This window comes from Schistocerca nitens, chromosome 5 (genome assembly GCF_023898315.1).
Source record: "Schistocerca nitens isolate TAMUIC-IGC-003100 chromosome 5, iqSchNite1.1, whole genome shotgun sequence".
In the NCBI taxonomy this organism is placed as follows: domain Eukaryota; kingdom Metazoa; phylum Arthropoda; class Insecta; order Orthoptera; family Acrididae; genus Schistocerca; species Schistocerca nitens.
Window position 1 is genome coordinate 686,911,884 of NC_064618.1, and position 22,454 is coordinate 686,934,337.

The 22,454-nt window shown below is 40.4% G+C and overlaps 1 protein-coding gene across 1 annotated transcript in view; it reads left to right on the forward strand.

Moving 5' to 3' along the window:
* The window catches only part of LOC126260657 (centromere-associated protein E-like), a 577,712-nt gene that overhangs the window by 533,195 nt on the left and 22,063 nt on the right, over positions 1-22,454 (forward strand). Inside the window, exon 19 of the mRNA XM_049957993.1 lies at positions 10,765-10,875. Coding sequence (XP_049813950.1) covers positions 10,765-10,875 — 111 coding nt within the window. The remainder of the gene's footprint in view (positions 1-10,764; positions 10,876-22,454) is intronic.

The window sequence follows — 22,454 nt, forward strand, 5'->3', positions numbered from 1 at the left end:
TGTGTACCAATCTTATTATTAATTGGTAAGCTGCATAAATTATCATGTTATGAGCCCACAGTAGATTAGATGTAGTAAGGGCATGATAAATTGCCTGCCAAGTACTGATTGTTAAAAATTGTCAAATTCAGAATACTTCGTGTCGATGGTTCTCTGTTTCAGATTACTACCATCCTTGAAACTTCCTGGCAGATTAAAACTGTGTGCCCGACCGAGACTCGAACTCGGGACCTTTGCCTTTCACGGGCAAGTGCTCTACCATCTGAGCTACCGAAGCACAACTCACGCCCAGTACTCACAGCTTTACTTCTGCCAGTATCTCGTCTCCTACCTTCCAAACTTTACAGAAGCTCTCCTGCGAACCAAGGAGACGAGATACTGGCAGAAGTAAAGCTGTGAGTACCGGGCGTGAGTCGTGCTTCGGTAGCTCAGATGGTAGAGCACTTGCCCGCGAAAGGCAAAGGTCCTGAATTCGAGTCTCAGTCAGGCACACAGTTTTAATCTGCCAGGAAGTTTCATATCAGTGCACACTCTTCTGTAGAGTGAAAATCTCATTCTCACTACCATCCTTAATGATTCCAAAGTTGTGACACTGTAATTGCCTGATGAAATGTTGTTGTGTTCTCTGTGTGTATGGTAGTAACAGTTATTGTACTTATGTTTAAATGCATAACGTAATGTGAGATATGGTCAAATCATATTTCCTTACTACAGATATGTACAGAATTTGAAGATGACTGTACCGAGGGAGGTGGTGCAATGGTTAGCACACTGTACTTGTATTTGAAAGGATGATGGTTCAAACCTGCATCCAGCCATCCAGATTTAGGTTTCCCATGTTTCCCTAAATCACTTCACGCAAATGCCAGGATTCTTCTTTTCAAAGGGCACAGCCAACTTCCTTCCCCATCCATGATACAATGTGAGCTTGTGCTCCATCTCTAATGACCTCAGTCTCAGTGTCCACAGGATGTTAAACCCAATCTTCCTTCCTTCCTTTTGAAGATGACCAACTCTGTAATATACATTCAGAAATCCATATTACTTCTGTGTCAATATTTATACTTTGGTGACTGATTGGTGTGAGTTATCAGTACTGGAAGCAAACAATAAAACATTTTCCCTCTCACATACTCAGCCCACACAGTGGCTATGCTACTTATTGCTCTTCCCCTGGGGCAGGGGCTAACTTTATGACACAGGCAAATTCACCAATGTCAATTAAAATTAAGTATGTCTTAAATAGTACTATCTCTGTAAGTATTTCTGTTCATTACTGAGCAGGAAAACTACATTCTTAAGAAGCTCTTAAGGATAGTTGACTTTTTGGATTCAGTTGTGAGTGGAAGGATCCACAATATGCAAACAGCAGCAGTGGTCTGATTATATGGCTGCTGAACTTTTACAGTAGATAGGTCACACAAGAGAGCCTTGTACAGTGCTTATAACTATTACCATCTGGGACAGTCTCTGATCAGTATGGATTTGAAGAAATGTAACTGATTGTCTTTTTTTGTGACATTTAAATTCTACTTAATGTAACCTGATTTGTTTTTATTTATTTTGAAATGGTTTGCCTCAAACCTTGTTGTTCACATAAGATGAACTCAGTGCTTTCGAAGATTGGTACAGAGAGTGTGCATTTGCCTGGTACATAAAGGTTGTGATTTTTATTGTGATGCTGCAATAAACAGTGTGCCTGTATGTCTGATAGCAGTAAATTAAAACCATTTTTCCAGTTGTACAATATATTTGACTATTATAGGTACAAACAAAAGGTGTGAATAGGATACAATTAAACAAGCAAATAATCCTGTTAAATGTAAGTCTGGAAACCAATTGTTTCTCCAATATGACATGTTATGACAGAGTATTATATGAACAGTGCATAACAGAGTTCCCACAGATAGAAACTGCAGGTACACACTTGATGACAAACACATTACAACAAGTGTTCCACATGGCCACCACACATGTGCAGTCAGATGTCTCTTCATCAATGCCTGTACATGTTCAAAAACACTAGGTGTGTTCCAAATGTATTCTAAACCACCTACAATGCATTGTCAACAGGGCTAGTATACGCCAAAGCTTATAAATATCCTCACCCAAAAACCTTCAGTGGGTTCATCTGGGAGGCACTATGTGTGTCTAAACAGCCACATATAAGTATGCTGGTACATCATCATGAATGTGCTACATAGGAATCCTTTCACCGTGATGAACATCACTCAACTATTAGTACTGTTGTTGGGTGTCTAGCTGGGTGTAGTCATTTTCATAACACAATATTTCAATTTTCCATCTTCTTCAGGTGATATCTGTAGAATGAGCATCTTTTGTTACATTATTATCACCCCCCAACCTCTTCTCCAATGCTGGTCGCATGCCACAGCAGGTGGTGTAATTGGAGGGGGGAGATAGCATGTCGGATGCTGGATGGGAACTCTGGTACTTCAGTGCCCCTGTGGCCTGCATTGGGCCCCGAAGTCACTCTCAGCCAATGCTGTTATTTACTTGACCGTGTGCTGGGTGACAAGCTTTGTTGAGAGTGACCTTAGTGCCTCTGTTGATCAGCCACTCATACTTCAATAGTCTCCTTCAGAATACAGTCCAAAATGATGAGGTCTGTCTTAGCGCTTCTGTTTCTTCCTACTTCATCTGCAGGTGCAGAATGCAGTGTTCTGCAACTACAGAGTTTGTTAGTTGCTTAAGTTTGGCATGTATTCTGTGTTCCTTACATCTTTCTTCAATTGTCCGCACGGTCTCCCCAATATACGTCTTACCATATTTACACAGTATATGGTAAACATCTGGTTTATGGTGCTACAAGTCATCTTGCACTATATCTAGTAGCGCTTGTGTTTCTGGAGATGGATGGAAAATGCATATAATGTTACTTCAACCTATGAGACTGCCAGTTTCATTTGATATTTTTCAGGTGGCAGATAAGCCAGAATCTTCTCCTCCTCTTCATTTTCTGTCTACTGGGCTCTTACTTTCTGCCTGAAAGCACATCAGATTTGTCTGTCATCATATCCATTCTTCTTGAAATGTGCTTAAGGTGTTTAAGCTCGTCTGGTATGCTTTCTTCATCAGATATTGAGATATTGTGCAGGCCCCATTTACCAGTGTATGTAGCACACCCTCATTCTGTGATGGATGATGGCAGCTGGCAGTGCAGAGATACAATGCAGTATGGGTGGCTTTCCTGTACACACTATGTCCTATAGTGCCATCAATTCTGCACTTGACTAAGACGTTAAAAAATGGAAGTTGCCATTCTCTTCCATACATGTTGAATTTGATACTGGGGTGGAAAGAGTTCAGATGTTGGAGGAATTCCAGAAGTCTTTCCCTCCCATGTGGCCACAGCACAAAAGTGTCATCAACAAATCTGAAAAAGCATGTAGACTTCAGTGCAGCTGCTTCCAGAACTTTCTCTTTGAAGTATGCCACAATTAGTGACTGAAGGCACTCTATGGCGACACTATCAGTTTGTTCATAATAGTCATTGTTGGATTGAATTTCTTCCTGATTAACTTGAGGGAATCAGCAAGTGGCACCCTGGTGAAAAGGGATACCACATCAAAGGTCAATATAAGGTCCTGGTCATGCAGGCATAGTCCCTACACCAGTTGAATGAAATGTACACAGTTCCTGATGTTGTGCTGACTTTTACTGACTTAGGGGTTTAATATTGTCATTAGATATTTGGCCAGTGGGTATATTGGTATACCTATGTTGCTTACAATAGGACATAATATCCCATTTGTGAACCTTTGGCAAGGCATAGAGCCTCAGTGGTGCAGTAGGTCGTGGTCAAAGCTTCTTGATGATTTCCTTCAGCAGAGACTGGTGCAGATGCTCAATAATCTTTTTCTTCACTTTGTTGATTGGTTCTCTCTTCATTTTCTGTATGCTAGATCCTCATGTAGGTCCCTCATGTAGGTCATACATTTTGCAATTCAACCGAGACGGTGGTAGTAGTACAGAGGCATCTCCTTTGTTTGCATGTTGAATGACTATTTCAAGATCACTCCATAGATCTCAAATGACAGCTCTTTCTTCTTTCGTGATGTTCATGTTCAGTAGGATGGCTTTAATGAGTGAGTATGTTTCTCAATGTATCTCTTCCACATCTTCATTAGCGAGTATGAAAATTACTTTTTCTATACCACTGATGAAATCTGCAACATGTATAGCAGTCAGTGTTGGTGCAAAGTTGAGTACCTTTTCCAGAACTAATTTTGCCACATGACTGGTCTATTTCCTCATGAGGCTGATTCAGTTACGAAAACAACTGCACATGGCTAGACACACAACAACAATACAAACAGTTGATTTGCTGGAGAAGCCTATAATCACTCATCAGATTCCTCTACTGAGAGGAAATGCATTAGGGATTTAAGAAGTTGGATAAACTTTGTTACAGGAAATAGTGCCTACTCAGTTCTCTTGCCTTCCTGATAAGGTTCCATGACTGCAGCATAAAAGCAACATTCACAAAGATCGCTCATCGTATAAAAACCACAGTTGCTCACTGGACCATAAGAAGAGCTAGTCTGGCACTTGTAAGGCAGAAGATATGGTACACACATTGGTGACTAGATACACCATCTAAGGAATTGCTCACACTCCACTTACAGAAGGCTTGTTTATTCTCATCTAATTCTTGGGAGTTTTCAAGAAGAATGGGTTGGGGGAGAGACAAATCTGATGCGCTTTCAGGCTGAAAGTATGAACCTAGCAGACATAAAACAAAGAGGAGGAGAAGATAATGGCTTATCTTCCATATGTCAGCAAAGTATTGAACAAAATTGGCAGAATCTTGGCTTTAGGTAACATTAAATGCATTTTCTGTCTGCATCTAAAAACATGAGCCCTATTAGATACAGTGAAAATTGACTTATGGCTCCATAAAGCAGGTGTTTACCATATTCTACATAAATGTGGTAAGGCATGTATCAGGAAGACTGTGTGGACAACTGAAGAAAGATGCAAGGAACACAGAAGACACACTGAACTTAAGCAACCAAAAAATATGTTTATTAGGAATATTTGCTAGTTTATTTGTACTCTTCTCACCACTTTCATTTGTACCTGTAGTAGTCACACACACCTTCTGTAGCAGGATTTCTGGGTTTTAGAAAACTAGACACGTTTGCATGAGCATTTGAAAAACTAAGAAACTGCCTTCTTATATATTGCTTCTGTTGTTGTTGTGGTCTTTAATCCAGAGACTGGTTTTATGCAGCTCTCCATGCTACCCTATCCTGTGCAGTCTTCTTCATCTCTGAGTAACTACTGCAACCTATATCCTTCTGAATGCAAACTACATCCTTCTGAATCTGCTTAGTGTATTCATCTCTTGGTCTCCCTACATGATTTTTACCCCCCACACTTCCCTCCAGTGCTAAACTGGTGATCCCTTGATGCCTCAGAATGTGTCCTACCAACCAATACTTTCTTTTAGTCAGGTTGTGCCACAAATTCCTCTTCTCCCCATTTCTGTTCAGTACCTCCTCATTAATTATGTTACCTACCCATCTAATCTTCAGCATTCTTCTGTAGCATCACATTTCGAAAGCTTGTATTCTCTTCTTGTCTAAACTATTTATCATCCATGTTTCACTTCCATACATGGCTGCACTCTATACAAATACTTTCAGAAAAGACTTCCTGACACTTAAACCTATATTTGATGTTAACAAATTTCTGTTCTTCAGAAATGCTTTCCTTGCCTTGCATCTGTATAGTTTAATTAGCAGACTGAATGGGAAATCTTGATATTTAGTAATAACATGACATATTTGTACTTCTCAATGAGCAATTTCTCTGATAACATACTTTAGTTTTCTTCATTTATGTTCCAATACTCTGTGCAGATATGTGAAAAGCAGAACCATTCAGTAATATACTGCACAACAGAACTGAAGGATCGCTTTTTTGAAACCCCGCTTAAATTTGAAATGTGTCTCAACCTTTGTCGGTAATGGTGTAAGAGCACGACACCCTCCAACATCAACTTGAGCTCGAAAGTGCTTCAGACAGCAAGGTGTTGACACTTGCAAAAAAGTCCACAGCTCAGATGTTCATGTGAGTTGGTTAGTTAGTCTGTTACGTGTTCCATTGATCAATAGCACGGAAAAACTGTTATGATGTGAAACATGTATGATTTCAATTTGTTTTTTAAACTATTACTGTGTCTGTCAGACATTTTATTTCATCTGGTAATTTATCAAAAATTTTATAGAAGTATATTTTACCCCTTTATGTGCCAAAGATAGGTTAAGTAAAGGATAGTGTTGGTCTTTCTTTTTTCTGGTATTGTAATCATGAATGTCGCTGTTGATTTTAAACTGGTCCATGTTGTATAGAATAAATTTCATTACTGAGTAAATGTACTGTGAAGCAGTTGTAAGAATTCCTAACCTTTTAAACAGATACCTACAAGATGTGCGACTATGAGCCCCAAACATTATTCTAACTACTTTCTTTTGAGCAGTGAATACCTTCTGCCTAAGTGTTGAGTTGCCCCAGAATATTATTCCGTATGACATCAGAGAGTGGAAGTATGCAAAGTATATTAGCTTACTAATTTCTATATCCTCAAAATTGGCGTTTATTCTGATTGCAAAAGTTGCTGAACCTAGTCACTTTAGGAGATCCAAAATATGAATTTTTCAGTTAAGATTCTCATCTATATGTACACCCAACAACTTAGTATGCTCTATCCTGGCTACTGACTTCTTTTGATGTGTTATGTTTATTGAGGAACTATACTTTTTGCAGCAGAAAATTGGGCATACTGTGTTTTTTCAAAGTTCAGAACAAGCCCATTCACAGAAAACCAATTAATAACTTTTCCAAAGACCTTATTTGTATTATTTTCTATTGGACTTTCTTTTACTGGATTAATAATTATGCTTGTATCATCAGCAAACAGTGTCAGTTCAACATCTTGTTTCACATAAGAAGGGAGGTCATTCATATATATCAAGAACAGGAGGGGACCCATGATCGAACCTTGTGGAACACCTAATGTAATTTCATCCCAGTTAGATGAAGTGGCAAACTCCTTTGAATCACTGGAAGCATATAAAGAGACTTTTTGCTTCCTGTTCTGTAGATATGACTTAAACCACTCATATGCTGTTCCATTTATACCATAGAATTGTAATTTCTCTAACATAATGCCATGGTTCACACAATCAAATGCTTTGGATAAGTCACAGAATATTCCTACTGGTGACATTTTACTATTTAAAGACTCTATTATGTGGGCAGTGAAATTGTATAGGCTGTCTCAGTGGAACAGCATTTCTGAAATCTGAACTGTGATTTACTAAGTATCCCATTACTGTTAAGATGGCTATCCACTCTTGAGTACGTTACTTTCTCAAAGATTTTTGAAAATGCTGTAAGCAAGGATACTGGCCAGTAATTACTGACATCTTTGGTTTCCCCCTTTTTGTAGAGAGGCCTGAAAATGGCATATTTTAACCTTTCTGGATGTCTGATGTCAATGATATTATGTTGGCACCAAATTTCACCACAATTCTACTCAATGCCACTGTGGATGTGTCACATGATTGGAACATCATCACATCCCCTCTTACCCATATCTCACCCCTTCCTTTGATGCTTCTGTCATGGAGGTGAGAACAGTGATGCCCAGTGTTGAAATCACAAGGTTTCCGTATGATTAGCTAAGGAAAACTTTTCAGACACACCACCACAGAGAAGCAGGATGAAAAGGCCACAGGTGGTGCCTAAAGGGTGTCACTGAAACTTTCCTGGGTCATTTATTCCTACACATTTTGTAGATGAAAACAACAGTCAACAGTATGACCAACAACAGGAAGACTTTCTTAACAACTTTTGATGCTCTGACACCCTCAGGCATTTCAACCCTTCTCTAAGAATGTTGTGGGGCTGCATCCCTATCAGACATGATTGCGTCCATTTGGAGCACAGTGTGACTGCAGTTTTTGCTCTCATGAGCAGGTTGGAACCACTAGGGACTGCACAAAAACATTCAATGCAATTTGAAAATGACCCAAAGCAGCTGAGGATGCTTATCCTTTTTCAGAGTTCCTATTTTGTGGTTTCCTATGGTGTGATATATGTGGTAGTGACATTGACACATGCATGAATAAAATGGTAAAAGTTCCCCTAAGACCCCCAGTTTGGCAAAACCCTTAGTGGCACCCACCAACCTTTACCGAGAATTTTAAAAATGCACCTGTACAAGCAGAACCTGTGATGATGTCATAGGCACCTGTAGACTGGCAACCTCTTTGACACTCTCTGATGCCAGATGGCCTACTGTCAAGTGCAAGAGCAATATTGTAGTGGCAACAAGCAGCAGTGTAGTCCACCTGGAGGCACTTAGTACTTGTATCACAGGTTCTGCCTGTACAGATGTAGTTTTAAAATTCTCAATATTCGTTGATGGGTACCATCAAGAGTTTTGGCCAACAGGAAGGTGTTAGAGGGACCATTTCCCATATCGTTCACACAGGTGTCAATGTCATGGTTGAATGGTTCCATTATATTGTTAATAATTAAGAAGGGAAGTCACCGAGGATAATGATTAATTGAGGGACAACAAGACAATGTAGGAGAGAAATCCAATGTTGATATTCCTTCAGCTTGTGTCTTGGAAGATTTTCTAACACAATTTGAGAATTGAATCAGTACCTTCAACACTTCCCATTAACTTACAGTTGAAAAAAACTGCTGGTTTGAAAGTGAGTGTCTGTGTGTAACTTCTTGTTCCTGTTTGACAATGTATATGCTGTGATCTCTGAGATTTTATTGACACGATTGATTAATGTTGCACGTCTGTGTGTCTACTTGAGTTGTAGTTTCCACTTTGTGCATAATAGTTTGACAGCAAGTCTAAATTTTATATCCTCTCTACTTTGACCATCATCAGTTATTTTACTCCCTAAATAGCAAAACTCCTTTACTACTTTAAGTGTCTCATTTCCTAATCTAATCCCCTCAGCATCACCCGATTTAATTTGACTACATTCCATTATCCTCGTTTTGCTTTTGTTGATGTTCATCTTATATCCTCCTTTCAAGACACTGTCCATTCCGTTCAACTGCTCTTCCAAGTCCTTTGCTGTCTCTGACATTTACAATGTCATCGGCGAACCTCAAAGTTTTTACTTCTTCTCCATGAATTTTAATACCTACTCCGAATTTCTCTTTTGTTTCCTTTACTGCTTGCTCAATATACAGATTGAATAACATCGGGGAGAGGCTACAACCCTGTCTCACTCCTTTCCCAACCACTGCTTCCCTTTTATGCCCCTCGACTCTTATAACTGCCATCTGGTTTCTGTACAAATTGTAAATAGCCTTTCACTCCCTGTATTTTACCCCTGCCACCTTCAGAATTTGAAAGAGAGTATTCCAGTTAACATTGTCAAAAGCTTTCTCTAAGTCTACAAATGCTAGAAATGTAGGTTTGCCTTTTCTTAATCTTTCTTCTAAGATAAGTCGTAAGGTTAGTATTGCCTCACGTGTTCCAACATTTCTATGGAATCCAAACTGATCTTCCCCGAGGTCCGCTTCTACCAGTTTTTCCATTCGTCTGTAAATAATTCGCGTTAGTATTTTGCAGCTGTGACTTATTAAACTGATAGTTCGGTAATTTTCACATCTGTCAACACCTGCTTTCTTTGGGATTGGAATTATTATATTCTTCTTGAAGTCTGTGGGTATTTCGCCTGTCTCATACATCTTGCTCACCAGATGGTAGAGTTTTGTCATGACTGGCTCTCCCAAGGCCATCAGTAGTTCTAATGGAATGTTGTCTACTCCCGGGAAATCGTTTCTGAAGAAGAGAAATTTGTTAACATCGAGCATAGATTTAAGTGTCAGGAAGTCGTTTCTGAAAGTATTTGTATGGAGTGTAGCCATGTATGGAAGTGAAATATGGACGATAACCAGTTTGGACAAGAAGAGAATAGAAGCTTTTGAAATGTGGTGCTACAGAAGAATGCTGAAGATAAGGTGGGTAGATCACGTAACTAATGAGGAGGTATTGGATAGGATTGGGGAAAAGAGAAGTTTGTGGCACAACTTGACTAGAAGAAGGGATCGGTTGGTAGGACATGTTTTGAGGCATCAAGGGATCACAAATTTAGCATTGGAGGGCAGTGTGGAGGGTAAAAATCGTAGAGGGAGACCAAGAGATGAATACACTAAGCAGATTCAGAAGGATGTAGGTTGCAGTAGGTACTGGGAGATGAAGAAGCTTGCACAGGAGAGAGTAGCATGGAGAGCTGCATCAAACCAGTCTCAGTACTGAAGACCACAACAACAACAACAACAGTTTGACAGCCAACCCAGCTGTCATTTCCAAGTGCTGTTAATTGTGCTGTTATATGCACTCAATGAATCTAGGCAGTAAGTATACACACCAGCATAACTCATAGCATTTGGAGGAGATGACTGAGTCAGTCATTGAAATATTGTGCATAAAATGGAAGCAATAACTGAGCTGCATACCTGGAAGTATATGGTTGATGTATATCCTACTTGGTAAGTGGAAAATTGTTTCTATCTGTGTCTGACTGAAGGTTCATCTTTGAGACAATTTCTGGTGCAAACTAATGGTGATGTGTTCAATCTATGAACTTTATTTTCTATTTTTGTTAATTCACACTTCCATTTTTTTGTGCTATTCAAGGTAATCTGCCAATAAATGATAAAAGTTCAATTCATCATATTTTATATTTGCAGTATTTTCAGAAAACTGCAGACCAGTTTTCTTCTTCATTAAAAGGAGAAACTGAAGTACTGCAGGCAGAGGTTAGGAGACTGCAGCATCAGTTGCAAAAGAAGACCTCGGAGGTGAGAGGAATTGTAAACGAGATGGGCAGTTGGTGGTGGGATGAATACTTGCATGCATGGTAGGTCTAAATACCAAATTGCTGGGTATTCAGTGTTTCATTTTGTGCATCAGGCTATCTTGTCCTAATCCAGCTTTTACCTCCTATACAGTCGAAGGATGTTTTAAATTATTTTATGTTTGACAGTTTCAGAGTACAGTACAGGAAATGAAAGTCCCAAAGTATTCTAAGAAATGTAGCAAGCCATCCTGTTAGAGCTGGTAATACGAAAGAGCTGAAAGACTATTAAGAATGTAGCATTTGTTGCCTATGTGACAGAATACAAAACAGAATGCATTTTTTAAAGATATCAAGAGAAAAAGTAAACGTCCTCTTTAACAGTACAACAGGGCTGTGACCAATATGTGTTACATGAATACTTGTGAGTGACAAAACATGAAATACACTCCTGGAAATTGAAATAAGAACACCGTGAATTCATTGTCCCAGGAAGGGGAAACTTTATTGACACATTCCTGGGGTCAGATACATCACATGATCACACTGACAGAACCACAGGCACATAGACACAGGCAACAGAGCATGCACAATGTCGGCACTAGTACAGTGTATATCCACCTTTCGCAGCAATGCAGGCTGCTATTCTCCCATGGAGACGATCGTAGAGATGCTGGATGTAGTCCTGTGGAACGGCTTGCCATGCCATTTCCACCTGGCGCCTCAGTTGGACCAGCGTTCGTGCTGGACGTGCAGACCGCGTGAGATGACGCTTCATCCAGTCCCAAACATGCTCAATGGGGGACAGATCCGGAGATCTTGCTGGTCAGGGTAGTTGACTTACACCTTCTAGAGCACGTTGGGTGGCACGGGATACATGCGGACGTGCATTCTCCTGTTGGAACAGCAAGTTCCCTTGCCGGTCTAGGAATGGTAGAACGATGGGTTCGATGACGGTTTGGATGTACCGTGCACTATTCAGTGTCCCCTCGACGATCACCAGTGGTGTACGGCCAGTGTAGGAGATCGCTCCCCACACCATGATGCCGGGTGTTGGCCCTGTGTGCCTCGGTCGTATGTAGTCCTGATTGTGGCGCTCACCTGCACGGCGCCAAACACGCATACGACCATCATTGGCACCAAGGCAGAAGCGACTCTCATCGCTGAAGACGACACGTCTCCATTCGTCCCTCCATTCACGCCTGTCGCGACACCACTGGAGGCGGGCTGCACGATGTTGGGGCGTGAGCGGAAGACGGCCTAACGGTGTGCGGGACCGTAGCCTAGCTTCATGGAGACGGTTGCGAATGGTCCTCGCCGATACCCCAGGAGCAACAGTGTCCCTAATTTGCTGGGAAGTGGCGGTGCGGTCCCCTACGGCACTGAGTAGGATCCTACGGTCTTGGCGTGCATCCGTGCATCGCTGCGGTCCGGTCCCAGGTCGACGGGCAGGTGCACCTTCCGCCGACCACTGGCGACAACATCGATGTACTGTGGAGACCTCACGCCCCACGTGTTGAGCAATTCGACGGTACGTCCACCCGGCCTCCCGCATGCCCACTATACGCCCTCGCTCAAAGTCCGTCAACTGCACATACGGTTCACGACCACACTGTCGCGGCATGCTACCAGTGTTAAAGACTGCGATGGAGCTCCGTATGCCACGGCAAACTGGCTGACACTGACGGCGGCGGTGCACAAATGCTGCGCAGCTAGCGCCATTCGACGGCCAACACCGCGGTTCCTGGTGTGTCCGCTGTGCCGTGCGTGTGATCATTGCTTGTACAGCCCTCTCGCAGTGTCCGGAGCAAGTATGGTGGGTCTGACACACTGGTGTCAATGTGTTCTTTTTTCCATTTCCAGGAGTGTAGTATTTGAAACAATCAAGACATCAAAAATTGGTGGAAAGCAGATAATTTTGGTGAGAATGTAACTCACTAAATACTAATAATTTTCTGTGCTAAAATAAGCACACACACACACACACACACACACACACATGCACTGTGCATTTCATTAACGGTGCTACAAATAACACTGAACGCAAAGTGAGCTTGGCACTGATAAGAGAAAAAATTAAGTTTAGTTGGTATGAATTGGATTCTCTGTCCAGGGGTATGAAATAACTACATTTAATAGATGCAGGACTATGTTTATTGTTTTGGTACTGGGTGGATGGTGTGATACAGGCCAAAAAGAACTGGTTAGACAATAAAGCTACAACATGGCAAACTGCATCTACTAACAAGCTTGTGGTATGGGTGCCACAGGAATCTTCTGCTTGATGACCTGTTAAAAGTTTAAAGGAGAAATCTATATACAATGTGACTATGTCCAGAAGAAGTCTTAACTTTGCTCCTACAACTGTGTCACAACAAAAATGGACCTTGTGAGCTCCAGCAAAGAGGCTGTATTATTCCCTCTTACAGTGGATATAGCAGAGGAAATACATCAGGGCTCTTGATGTGTATTGATGAGAGGTCATCACCAAAGAGCAACATTTTGCCTATGGAGAGTGTAGCCCTCTGTAACTTACTAGTAGATGTAGACATATTAATGCTCAAAGTGTATAAAGGTAATGTATCCCTCCAATGTCATGGAAGAACTATATTAGTAAGATTATTGTTTTATTATGTAACTCAGTGTATCACAAGACTGATAAGAATCAGCTAACTATGTGATGAGAAAAATGGAAGAACTTTTGACTTGCATCTGTCTACCGACACAGACCATGTAGTTCAGTTCCACCTGGGCTGTAAGGAATGCCAAAGATCCATTAAGCAATTGTATATCTTTGAGCTACTGTGAACTATACTGGAGCAGCTGCCTATTATTTGACAAGTACTTGATTTCTTTGCTCAAACCTATTCTATATCTATACTCTGCAAAACAGTATGAGCTGCATGGCATAAGGTACATCTCAATGTACCAATTACTAGGATTTTTTCCCATTCCATTCAGGTATGGTGTGTGGTAAGAACGATTGTTTAAGTGACTCTGTGTGTGATGTAATTAACCTAATCTTGTCCCCACAATCCCTTTGGGAGTGATACATAGAGCACTGCAGTATTTCCTATTGTCATCATTTGAAGCCGGTTCTGGAAACATTGTAAGTAGGTTTTCTCAGGATAGTTTACATCTATCTGCAAGAGTCTGCCAGTTCAGTTTCTTCAGAATCTCTGTGACACTCTACCATGGATCAGACAGACGTGTGACCATTGGTGCTGCCTTGCTCTGTATACATTCAATATCCCCTGTTATTCTATTTGGTATGGGTCCCATACACTTTATCAATATTCTGGGATGGGTTGCATGAATGATTTGTGAGCTATCTATATGATTACATTTCCCCAGTACTACATCAATAAACTAAAATCTGGCACATGCTTTATCCCTGACAGCCTATGTGATCATTCTATTTCCTATCCCTGAAAAGCATTACACCCAGTTATTTGTATGAGTTGACTGATTGCAACAGTAACTTATTGATGTTATAGGATACTATAATTTTTCGTTTTGTGAAGTACACTGTTCTTCATATCTGAACATTATAAGCAAATATGAGAAATTATACTCATTTTATCAGTAACCTTAAATCACTTAAATTGGAAAGCAATGATTATTGATCAGTTTTGAAGCTGTTACTCATTTCACAAAAGTGCCTCAGGTGAACATGCTACATATCATCAGCAACAGGTTTGGGTTTGATATAACAGCATTCAGGGGCAATTCTACAAGTCGGTCAAGGAGGAGGATGGGGGGGGGAGGGAGTTTGGGGGAATGGAATATGGCTCAACAAAAGGTGAGTTGGGGTCCTCTTCTGACAAAATGGTAAAATTTTGTGTTGCTTAAAGTAGTTTTTGGTAACTGTTTTGGAGTTCAGGGTAAAAAATGTGTATTAATAAATAATAAGATGCCTATTTTAAGTTAAATGATATTTATTGGTTATGTAGTAAGCTATTTTCCACTCTTATTAAATGTTAATTGTTAAAATGTGTTTGGAGTGCATTGCAACCTATATTGCTACAATATTATATATATATATATATATATATATATATATATATATATATATATATATATATATATATAAAGATTGAATCTCTTGGAGTAATATATTCGCTGATTTCTGAAGTCATTTTATCCAGTGTAATATGATACTCCATGGGGAGTATGAACCTGTCAACCTTTCAAAATGATAACCTGTCTGCCATATATTGTACATGTATCTGTGAAAATAGACTAAGAACTAAGAAAAAAACAAGGTTGATGTTATCTTTTCTCCTCCAGCAAAAAGATAGGCACTTCTGGGAGCAGTCAAAGATGATGTAGAGCTGCACAGGGCAGGAGTTTATAAGATTTTATGTGAATTCAGTGAATCAAATTTAGAGCAAAAAAGGTGCAATGTTCAAGATAACATAATGGAAAACCAGCGACATTCTGCCAGCCGGGGTGGCCGAGGCCGAGCGGTTCTAGGCCCTACAGTCTGGAACTGTGCGATCGCTACGGTCGCAGGTTCGAATCCTGCCTTGGGCATGGATGTGTGTGATGTCCTTAGGTTAGTTAGGTTTAAGTAGTTCTAAGTTATAGGGGACTGATGACCTCAGAAGTTAAGTCACATAGTGCTCAGAGCCATTTGAACCAGCAACATACTCATCTCATCCAAGCATCAAAGTCACTATCACAAATTACTGTATTTCTTGTGGTTGTCCACTGAAATGTGATGAAACAAAAATTGTGGTCCATACTTCAAACTTTTGGAACTCCATTATCAGTGAATCAATGGAAAAATGACTGAGGCTCTTATCAGTTGGGACATGGTTTCCAATTAGATACTGCATGGAGTCCTGTCATAGAAAGACTTCATGCTCTACATAGCCCATGTCATTCAGTGATTTTATAATGTGAAGATGATTGATCAGATATCAATGGGGCAAGCTTTCACCACAGAAGGTGCTCCAACAACACATGTGCAATGACATCTGGGTACACCATACGTGTGTGAGTGAGGCATTAATTAGGGGAGCTCAGAGTTCTTTCACAGGTATGCACCTGAGGATGGCCTGAAGACCCTGCACTGATATACTGTTTCAGCAAGTTATTGACATCCAGCAGTTCAACCTAAATTTCAATGAATGGCACAACTGATACCTATCCTTTCAATGTACACTTAGATTTACTGTAAAAATCTCAGTTTTGTCAATTTCCAATTTTAGCCAGATTTCTGTACCTAGTCATTTATGAACTCAACTGCTTTTTTGGAATGCTTTGGACTTTGCAGTGGAGCAAGATTAAACTGGGACAGTACTCATGGATTCTTCCTTGTAAAGGGACAATTAAAAGTAGTGTTCAGTTACTGAGTCATTCATGAGTGTTATAAACACTTACTTTGGTACCACAGATAGCATTTTCATGTGGCAAGAATTTCTTGAGTTTTTCTGATAAAGTCTTTTGTAAGTGTCTGTTATTAAACACATCACACAGTGCCCTTTTGGCATACAAACACATTTCATTTAGCACATCTCAACACTATGCTTTGTTTTACTTCTTCTGTTTCACACCCATGATGAACTGTTTTATTCCTGTTATTTCACAGTCATGGTGAACTATTTTATAGGTACATATCTATGTCTAAGTCTAAACTTGAACCATAGTTCCTCTATATGCTTCTGCCCAGTAGTAAGTATTTTGAATTCCTTCTTGAGATATGACACTGCCACCTCTTTATCTAGTTTGCTGAATATTTAAAGGTTCCTGCTTATTTTTGTTGTCCTTAAAGTACTCATTATGGGTGCACCCCCCCACCCCCCCTTTCTTTTTCAACCTGAGTAGACCTCATGGTTCATTGGTCTAGTATACATAATTATTTATACTATAATTAAGTATTCTATGGAAAAATTAAAAATCTACTTTACACTCGCTTTTTAATACTTCATTTCATACCCTAGAGTCCTCCTTTACTCATCAACTCCTACCCTTCCAGCATACACCATGCCTACATACATTATTCAATATATTTTACTTAAGCTATGAGTCCCACTATCCTACTAGTCGTCAGAATACTTTTTAGGCTGACCTTCTTTGATGCTTTCCTCTCCGGCCTATGTCCTCTTTCCTTACGCATCCTTCTTATGCATACTTGATGTGGTATCATTCTAGTTTTACATATATATTTCAGTTATCATCGTTCTTCTACACTTATGCATATGTGTGATATGGAATCATCATTGTTCATATACCTATGTGTGTGTCTTGTAAATTGTAAATAGGCAATGTAGAACCATTACAGTAAATGGCAATGTGTGCCTATTTCCCTAAAGTGATTCTATACAACCATGTGTGCAATGTAGAACCATCACAGTAAATGAGAATATGTGCATCCTGTCTCGATGTACACATTCCTTTCCCCCTACAACACTTGACGGTTCTCCCATTTTGATGTGTAATTTCATTGTTTGTGTACTTGTATTTTTTCATGTGTATGCGTAAGTGTGTTTGTGTACCCTGATTCTTCAGCCTACTTGTATGAAATAAGTTGCAGGTTATTGGAAACCGCAGAAATTAGAAAGAACTTCTGTGATAGAAGTAGTTGAATATGGAAAGAGGGGAACATAGATAGATACTCGAATGAGAAGTAAGAAAGGAAAAAGTAGAAATGGTTGCAAAGAAGTGAAAGAAGATAGCCCCAAAGACAGGCAACCCTTCCCACCCGCCTACCACAGGATCCCTACTTCTCCAGTACTTGAGTGAGAAGCCGGAGGAGGTATGGTGTTAATTGTCTCTTACAGAAAGGACATTTTCACCTTCACCCTTGAAGTCCCTGAAGAAAGTCTCAGCAACACCTATGGAATGGCAATTGGTGAACAATCAGTCACACTTGTTTGCAAGGGGCATTTTAAAGGTGTGATGTGTGTTTAGTGTTAGTCATACTTGTACCTACACTACCCACCCCTTTCAAAATCAATACAAACCCTCCCATCTACAAAATTGTTAAGGCTTTCGTGGCCACGTGTTGACAAACTGCCTATTGGCTTCTGTCTCGGGTTCTTTGGCCGACGTTCATCTAATGATTTTTCTGACGTTTTGCCAGCACGAGTGGCTGGCATTGTCAAAGCTTCACCCTCCATTGCCGGTGGTGAACTGGAGCCGAGCTCGCGGGTGCAGACTATATGTACCTGGCGCGCCAATGTCCGATGGCTTCTCCGCGGTCATTTCCGGTGCGGTTCTCCTCTTGCTACCTGTGACCAAACGACATCTTGGTCAGCTTTGATGTTGTTTTGTTATTTACGAAAGTGCCACTCAGTGACACTCTGGAGCACATCGGTTCCATTTTCCCGCAGGGCATCAGAAAGCTCTTCCATGCATGTCTCACAATGAGCTATTTCACGTGGAATGGCGATTTCTACAAACAGCTGAAAGGTGTCACCATGGGTAGTCCTCCCAGTCCAGTGCTGGCCAACTTCTTCATGGAACAATTCGAAGCACACACACTGGACTCGGCGACTTGCAAACCTAAGGTGTGGTACAGGTATGTCGATGATACTTTCGTGGTGTGGAGCCATGGTGAAGAACAGCTCGGTGACTGCCTAAGACACTTGAACAGCCTCCATGCCAACATAACATTTACCATGGAAGTAGAAAAGGACAAGAAACTGCCATTTCTAGATGTGCTGGTCACAAGGGACAGTGAAACCCTGGGACACAGCGTGTATCAAAAACCGACACACACGGACCGATACCTGCACAGACTGTCAAACCACCACCCGAGCCAGAAAAGAGGCATGATTAGTATGCTTGTAATGAGAGCAGGATGAATATGTGACCCGCAACACCTCAAATGAGAAATGCAACACCTGGAAACTGCCCTGAGGAGCAATGGGTACTCCACAAATTATATTAGAAGTGTAACAGAGCCAAACACTCGGCGAAGTAAGGAATCAGAAAAAGAAATGTCGGGTATGGCCTTTCTGCCATACATTCCCAGAGCGACGGACAGAATCGGCCGTATATTGCACAAACATGGCGTAAAGATGATTTTCAAACCAACAAGGAAGATCAAAGAGTGTCTTAGATCGGCGAAGGAGAAAAGAGACTTGCAATGTCGGGAATATACCGTATACCAAGCACATGTGGAAAAGTTTATGTCGGAATGACTGGACGATCCATCAACGCCAGGATCAAAGAGCATAAGCGACATTGCAGGTTGGGGCAGGCGGAGAAATTGGCCGTGGCAGAGCACGCACTGAATGAGACCGACCACGTAATAAAATTCGCCGACATGGAAGTTCTGGCTGTAGAGAAGCGTTATCACACACGCTTGTTCAGAGAAGCTGTAGAAATACAAAAACACGTGAACAGTTTGAACAAGAAAGAGGAAAGCCTTAAGGTAAACGGATCCTGGCTGCCCGTACTGCAGCGAACGACCGTCGCAGGTAGCAAGAGGAGAACCGCACCGGAAATGACCATGAAGAAGCCCTCGGACGTTGGCGTGCCAGGTACATATAGTCTGCGCCCATGAGCTCGGCTCCAGTTCACCACCGGCAATGGAGGGTGAAGCTTTGACAATGCCAGCCACTCGTGCTGGCAAAACGTCAGAAAAATCATTAGATGAACGTCGGCCGAAGAACCCGAGACAGAAGCCAATAGGCAACCTCCCATCTACATTACATCTCATAAAAGGTAAAAAATATTCAGTATTAAGTACAAAATTATGTATCCTATTATCACCATTATTTAATTATTCACACAATATTATATCTCGTGTGAACTTAATATCTTTTTGAGTTTATCAAAATGAATATGCTCCAAAAAGTATAAATTTTAACTTTTACTTGAACATATTACCTTCAGTATGAAACTAGTAATCTCAAGAATTCTGAAATTATTTTAAAAGTTATGTGCTAGCTATGGCTCTCCCTGTCTACCCAGAAATATGTGGCAAAATAAGGGTTTACCAGACAGCTTTCAAAAAATTCATTGTTAGAGTCGTTATAACAACATCTCATATCTATAGAACATACTCCATTAATGATGTGGATTCTATTTAGACCTCTACACACAGGTTTGCAAGGCAAACTGGAGAAGAGATTACCTTCAAAGAATAGCTTAGGTAAAAATAAGACCTAACTATACGTGGATGGCGGGACAGACTGGCTGGCTAGGCAAAAATAAAACCTAACTATACATGGAAAGCAGGAGAGACTGGCTAGCTAGGCAGATTTAGTCTATCTTACCTCAGGGGAAATATGCGCACCTATTTCCATCTCATGTTGCCACCTAGCAAGTCAAAATAAGTTGGGATAACACGGGACGAGTCATGAAGACAGGCACCGGCACCCCTCGAATAACCAAGGACGACACTATAAAATTTCCTAGTGGGCACAACTCTCTACTCTCTAACCACTGAAGATGATTTAATCCAAATACTTAGTGAGCACAATCCTCTAACAACCGAGGGCAACTTATTCCAAATACTTAGTGGGCACTGAGGATAACTCAGTCACATACCAGGAGCAGTTTTGGGTGACATAATCACAGTTCCTCATTGGTATGTTTCTCTATTAAACTGTAATTGGGGGATAATGGGATAGTGTAAGAAGTAGGGGAATAGTGCAAGAAGTTGGGGGAATTTGTTGCAGGAAAGTCTTATGACTGAAGAAACATTGAAAACAACTAGGGATCTGGCGGTCGTTACTCTGCCTGTTAACACAGAACGTTAATGTCCATGGGAGATAAATGTGACTCTGCCTGGATCCCATGGATCTGATATTAACTTCACTTGAGCAAGTGCAAACCAGTACTTCTCATTAAATTTTTTGTGAAAGTCTCTGCACGGCAAAACAATCACCACTTTACTGGGTAACACAACATCAGGTAAAGTTATTCAGTTTTCTACTCTATCCTGGACAAATTTGAATCCTTTCCACAAGTTGCCTATAACCTTGCTGGTATTATTAAATTTGGAAGAAGCAATAGTCAAAAAGTTTCTGGAGGTTACTCTTGTGGCAACTCCTTGATCTATCATTTTTTCAAATGGTTCCTCCAAGCTACATACACTTGTAATATCAAAGCTGGATGTATTCTCTTTGAAATTCCATCCTACATTATTTGCTCATGAACTGACAACTTGTGTACTGACACCTGTAATCTGCGATTGGACTATAGGAATTAGCTTGTCCTGTTTCTCAACACTTTCCTTTAAAGTGTGTAATCTTTGCTTTACTGCATCAAACGTAACATTATATATACTTTGAAAGGATCCTAACTTCTCACTAAATTCAGATTCTACATTATTACATTTATCTTCAATATCAAATGCTAACTTCTGTGTCAAAATCTGAAATTGATGATTCTGCTTTTGACAAAGGCCAGTAAACATTTGATTCATCTGGATAGTCAAAGAATTACTTAATTCATTCTTTACATTTAACTTCATATTCTCAACTTTATCATTCAAGGCCTCGAATTTAGAATTTAAAACCTCACTCTAGCTTTTCACTGAATCTGCCTTCTGGTCATCCAACTTACCATTGAACTGATTGTTCACTGAATCTAACTTAATACTTTGAGCATTTAAAACTGCCCTCTGTGCTTCTAAATTTTTACTTAAAGTAGTAATTTGGGCATTCTGATCTTTGATTAAATTCACTACTTCAGACCAGTCCTGCATTTCCCTACTCACTTTAATAGCCATGGCTGGTTCTGAAGTTTCTCCTAGTTGCTGTTTTTTATCCATAACTTTACACATTTTTGACCTTGTGAGCATTAAAAAAATTCTACTCTACTTATAATGACTACAATTTTACAGTCTATTTCAACAGTTCATTCAACTTTATACTCAAACAATTATTGTTTTAAGCTCACCTGGTCTAGAGTTCTAGCTGCATTGGTGAGCGGATGTGTATTCAGCACCGGTGAACAGCACTGGCACTGGCGGCATTGAACATTGGCTTCAGCATCGGCATGCAGATGTGGAGTCAGCTCTGGCAAGCAGCACTGGCACCAGCGTCAGTGGATGTAAGGCTGGTTACTGCATCAGCATCAGTTGCGATGTGGGTGAGAGCTGTGTACTCTCCACACCAAATCTTCTTAGTTGGAGTATTCTCAGCATAACTCTTCTTAGTCTAAAATGTTGAGGTCTATTCTCCATTCCTTTGACATTATTATTTTCTTAAGCCTTTTACTGTGTTGCATTCACAACTTTATTCCATTTGGTTTCTTGGACTTATCCAATTACTCAAAACAGTTCTCTTATCTTGTTGTGCCTGGTTGCTATGGCAACTCAAAATATCTTCTTCCCATTTCCATCTCAAAATTCCTATTTTCTTAAAGTCCTGTCACTCAGGTTGCCACGTTCTAACATTTTGATGACACGAGAAGCAGTGTGATGCTGTACTGCATTCACAATTCACACCTCCCTCTCATTAGTTGACTTATGTGACTGGTCTAGCCGATCCTCTTCCTGGATAATCAGCTGCATCAATCTCCCAGAAGCTTCTTCTCTGAATACTATTGCTGGTTATAGGAATTTAAAAGACTCTACTTTTGAAATAATTGGATACTCGTAGAATACTTTCAGTTCAA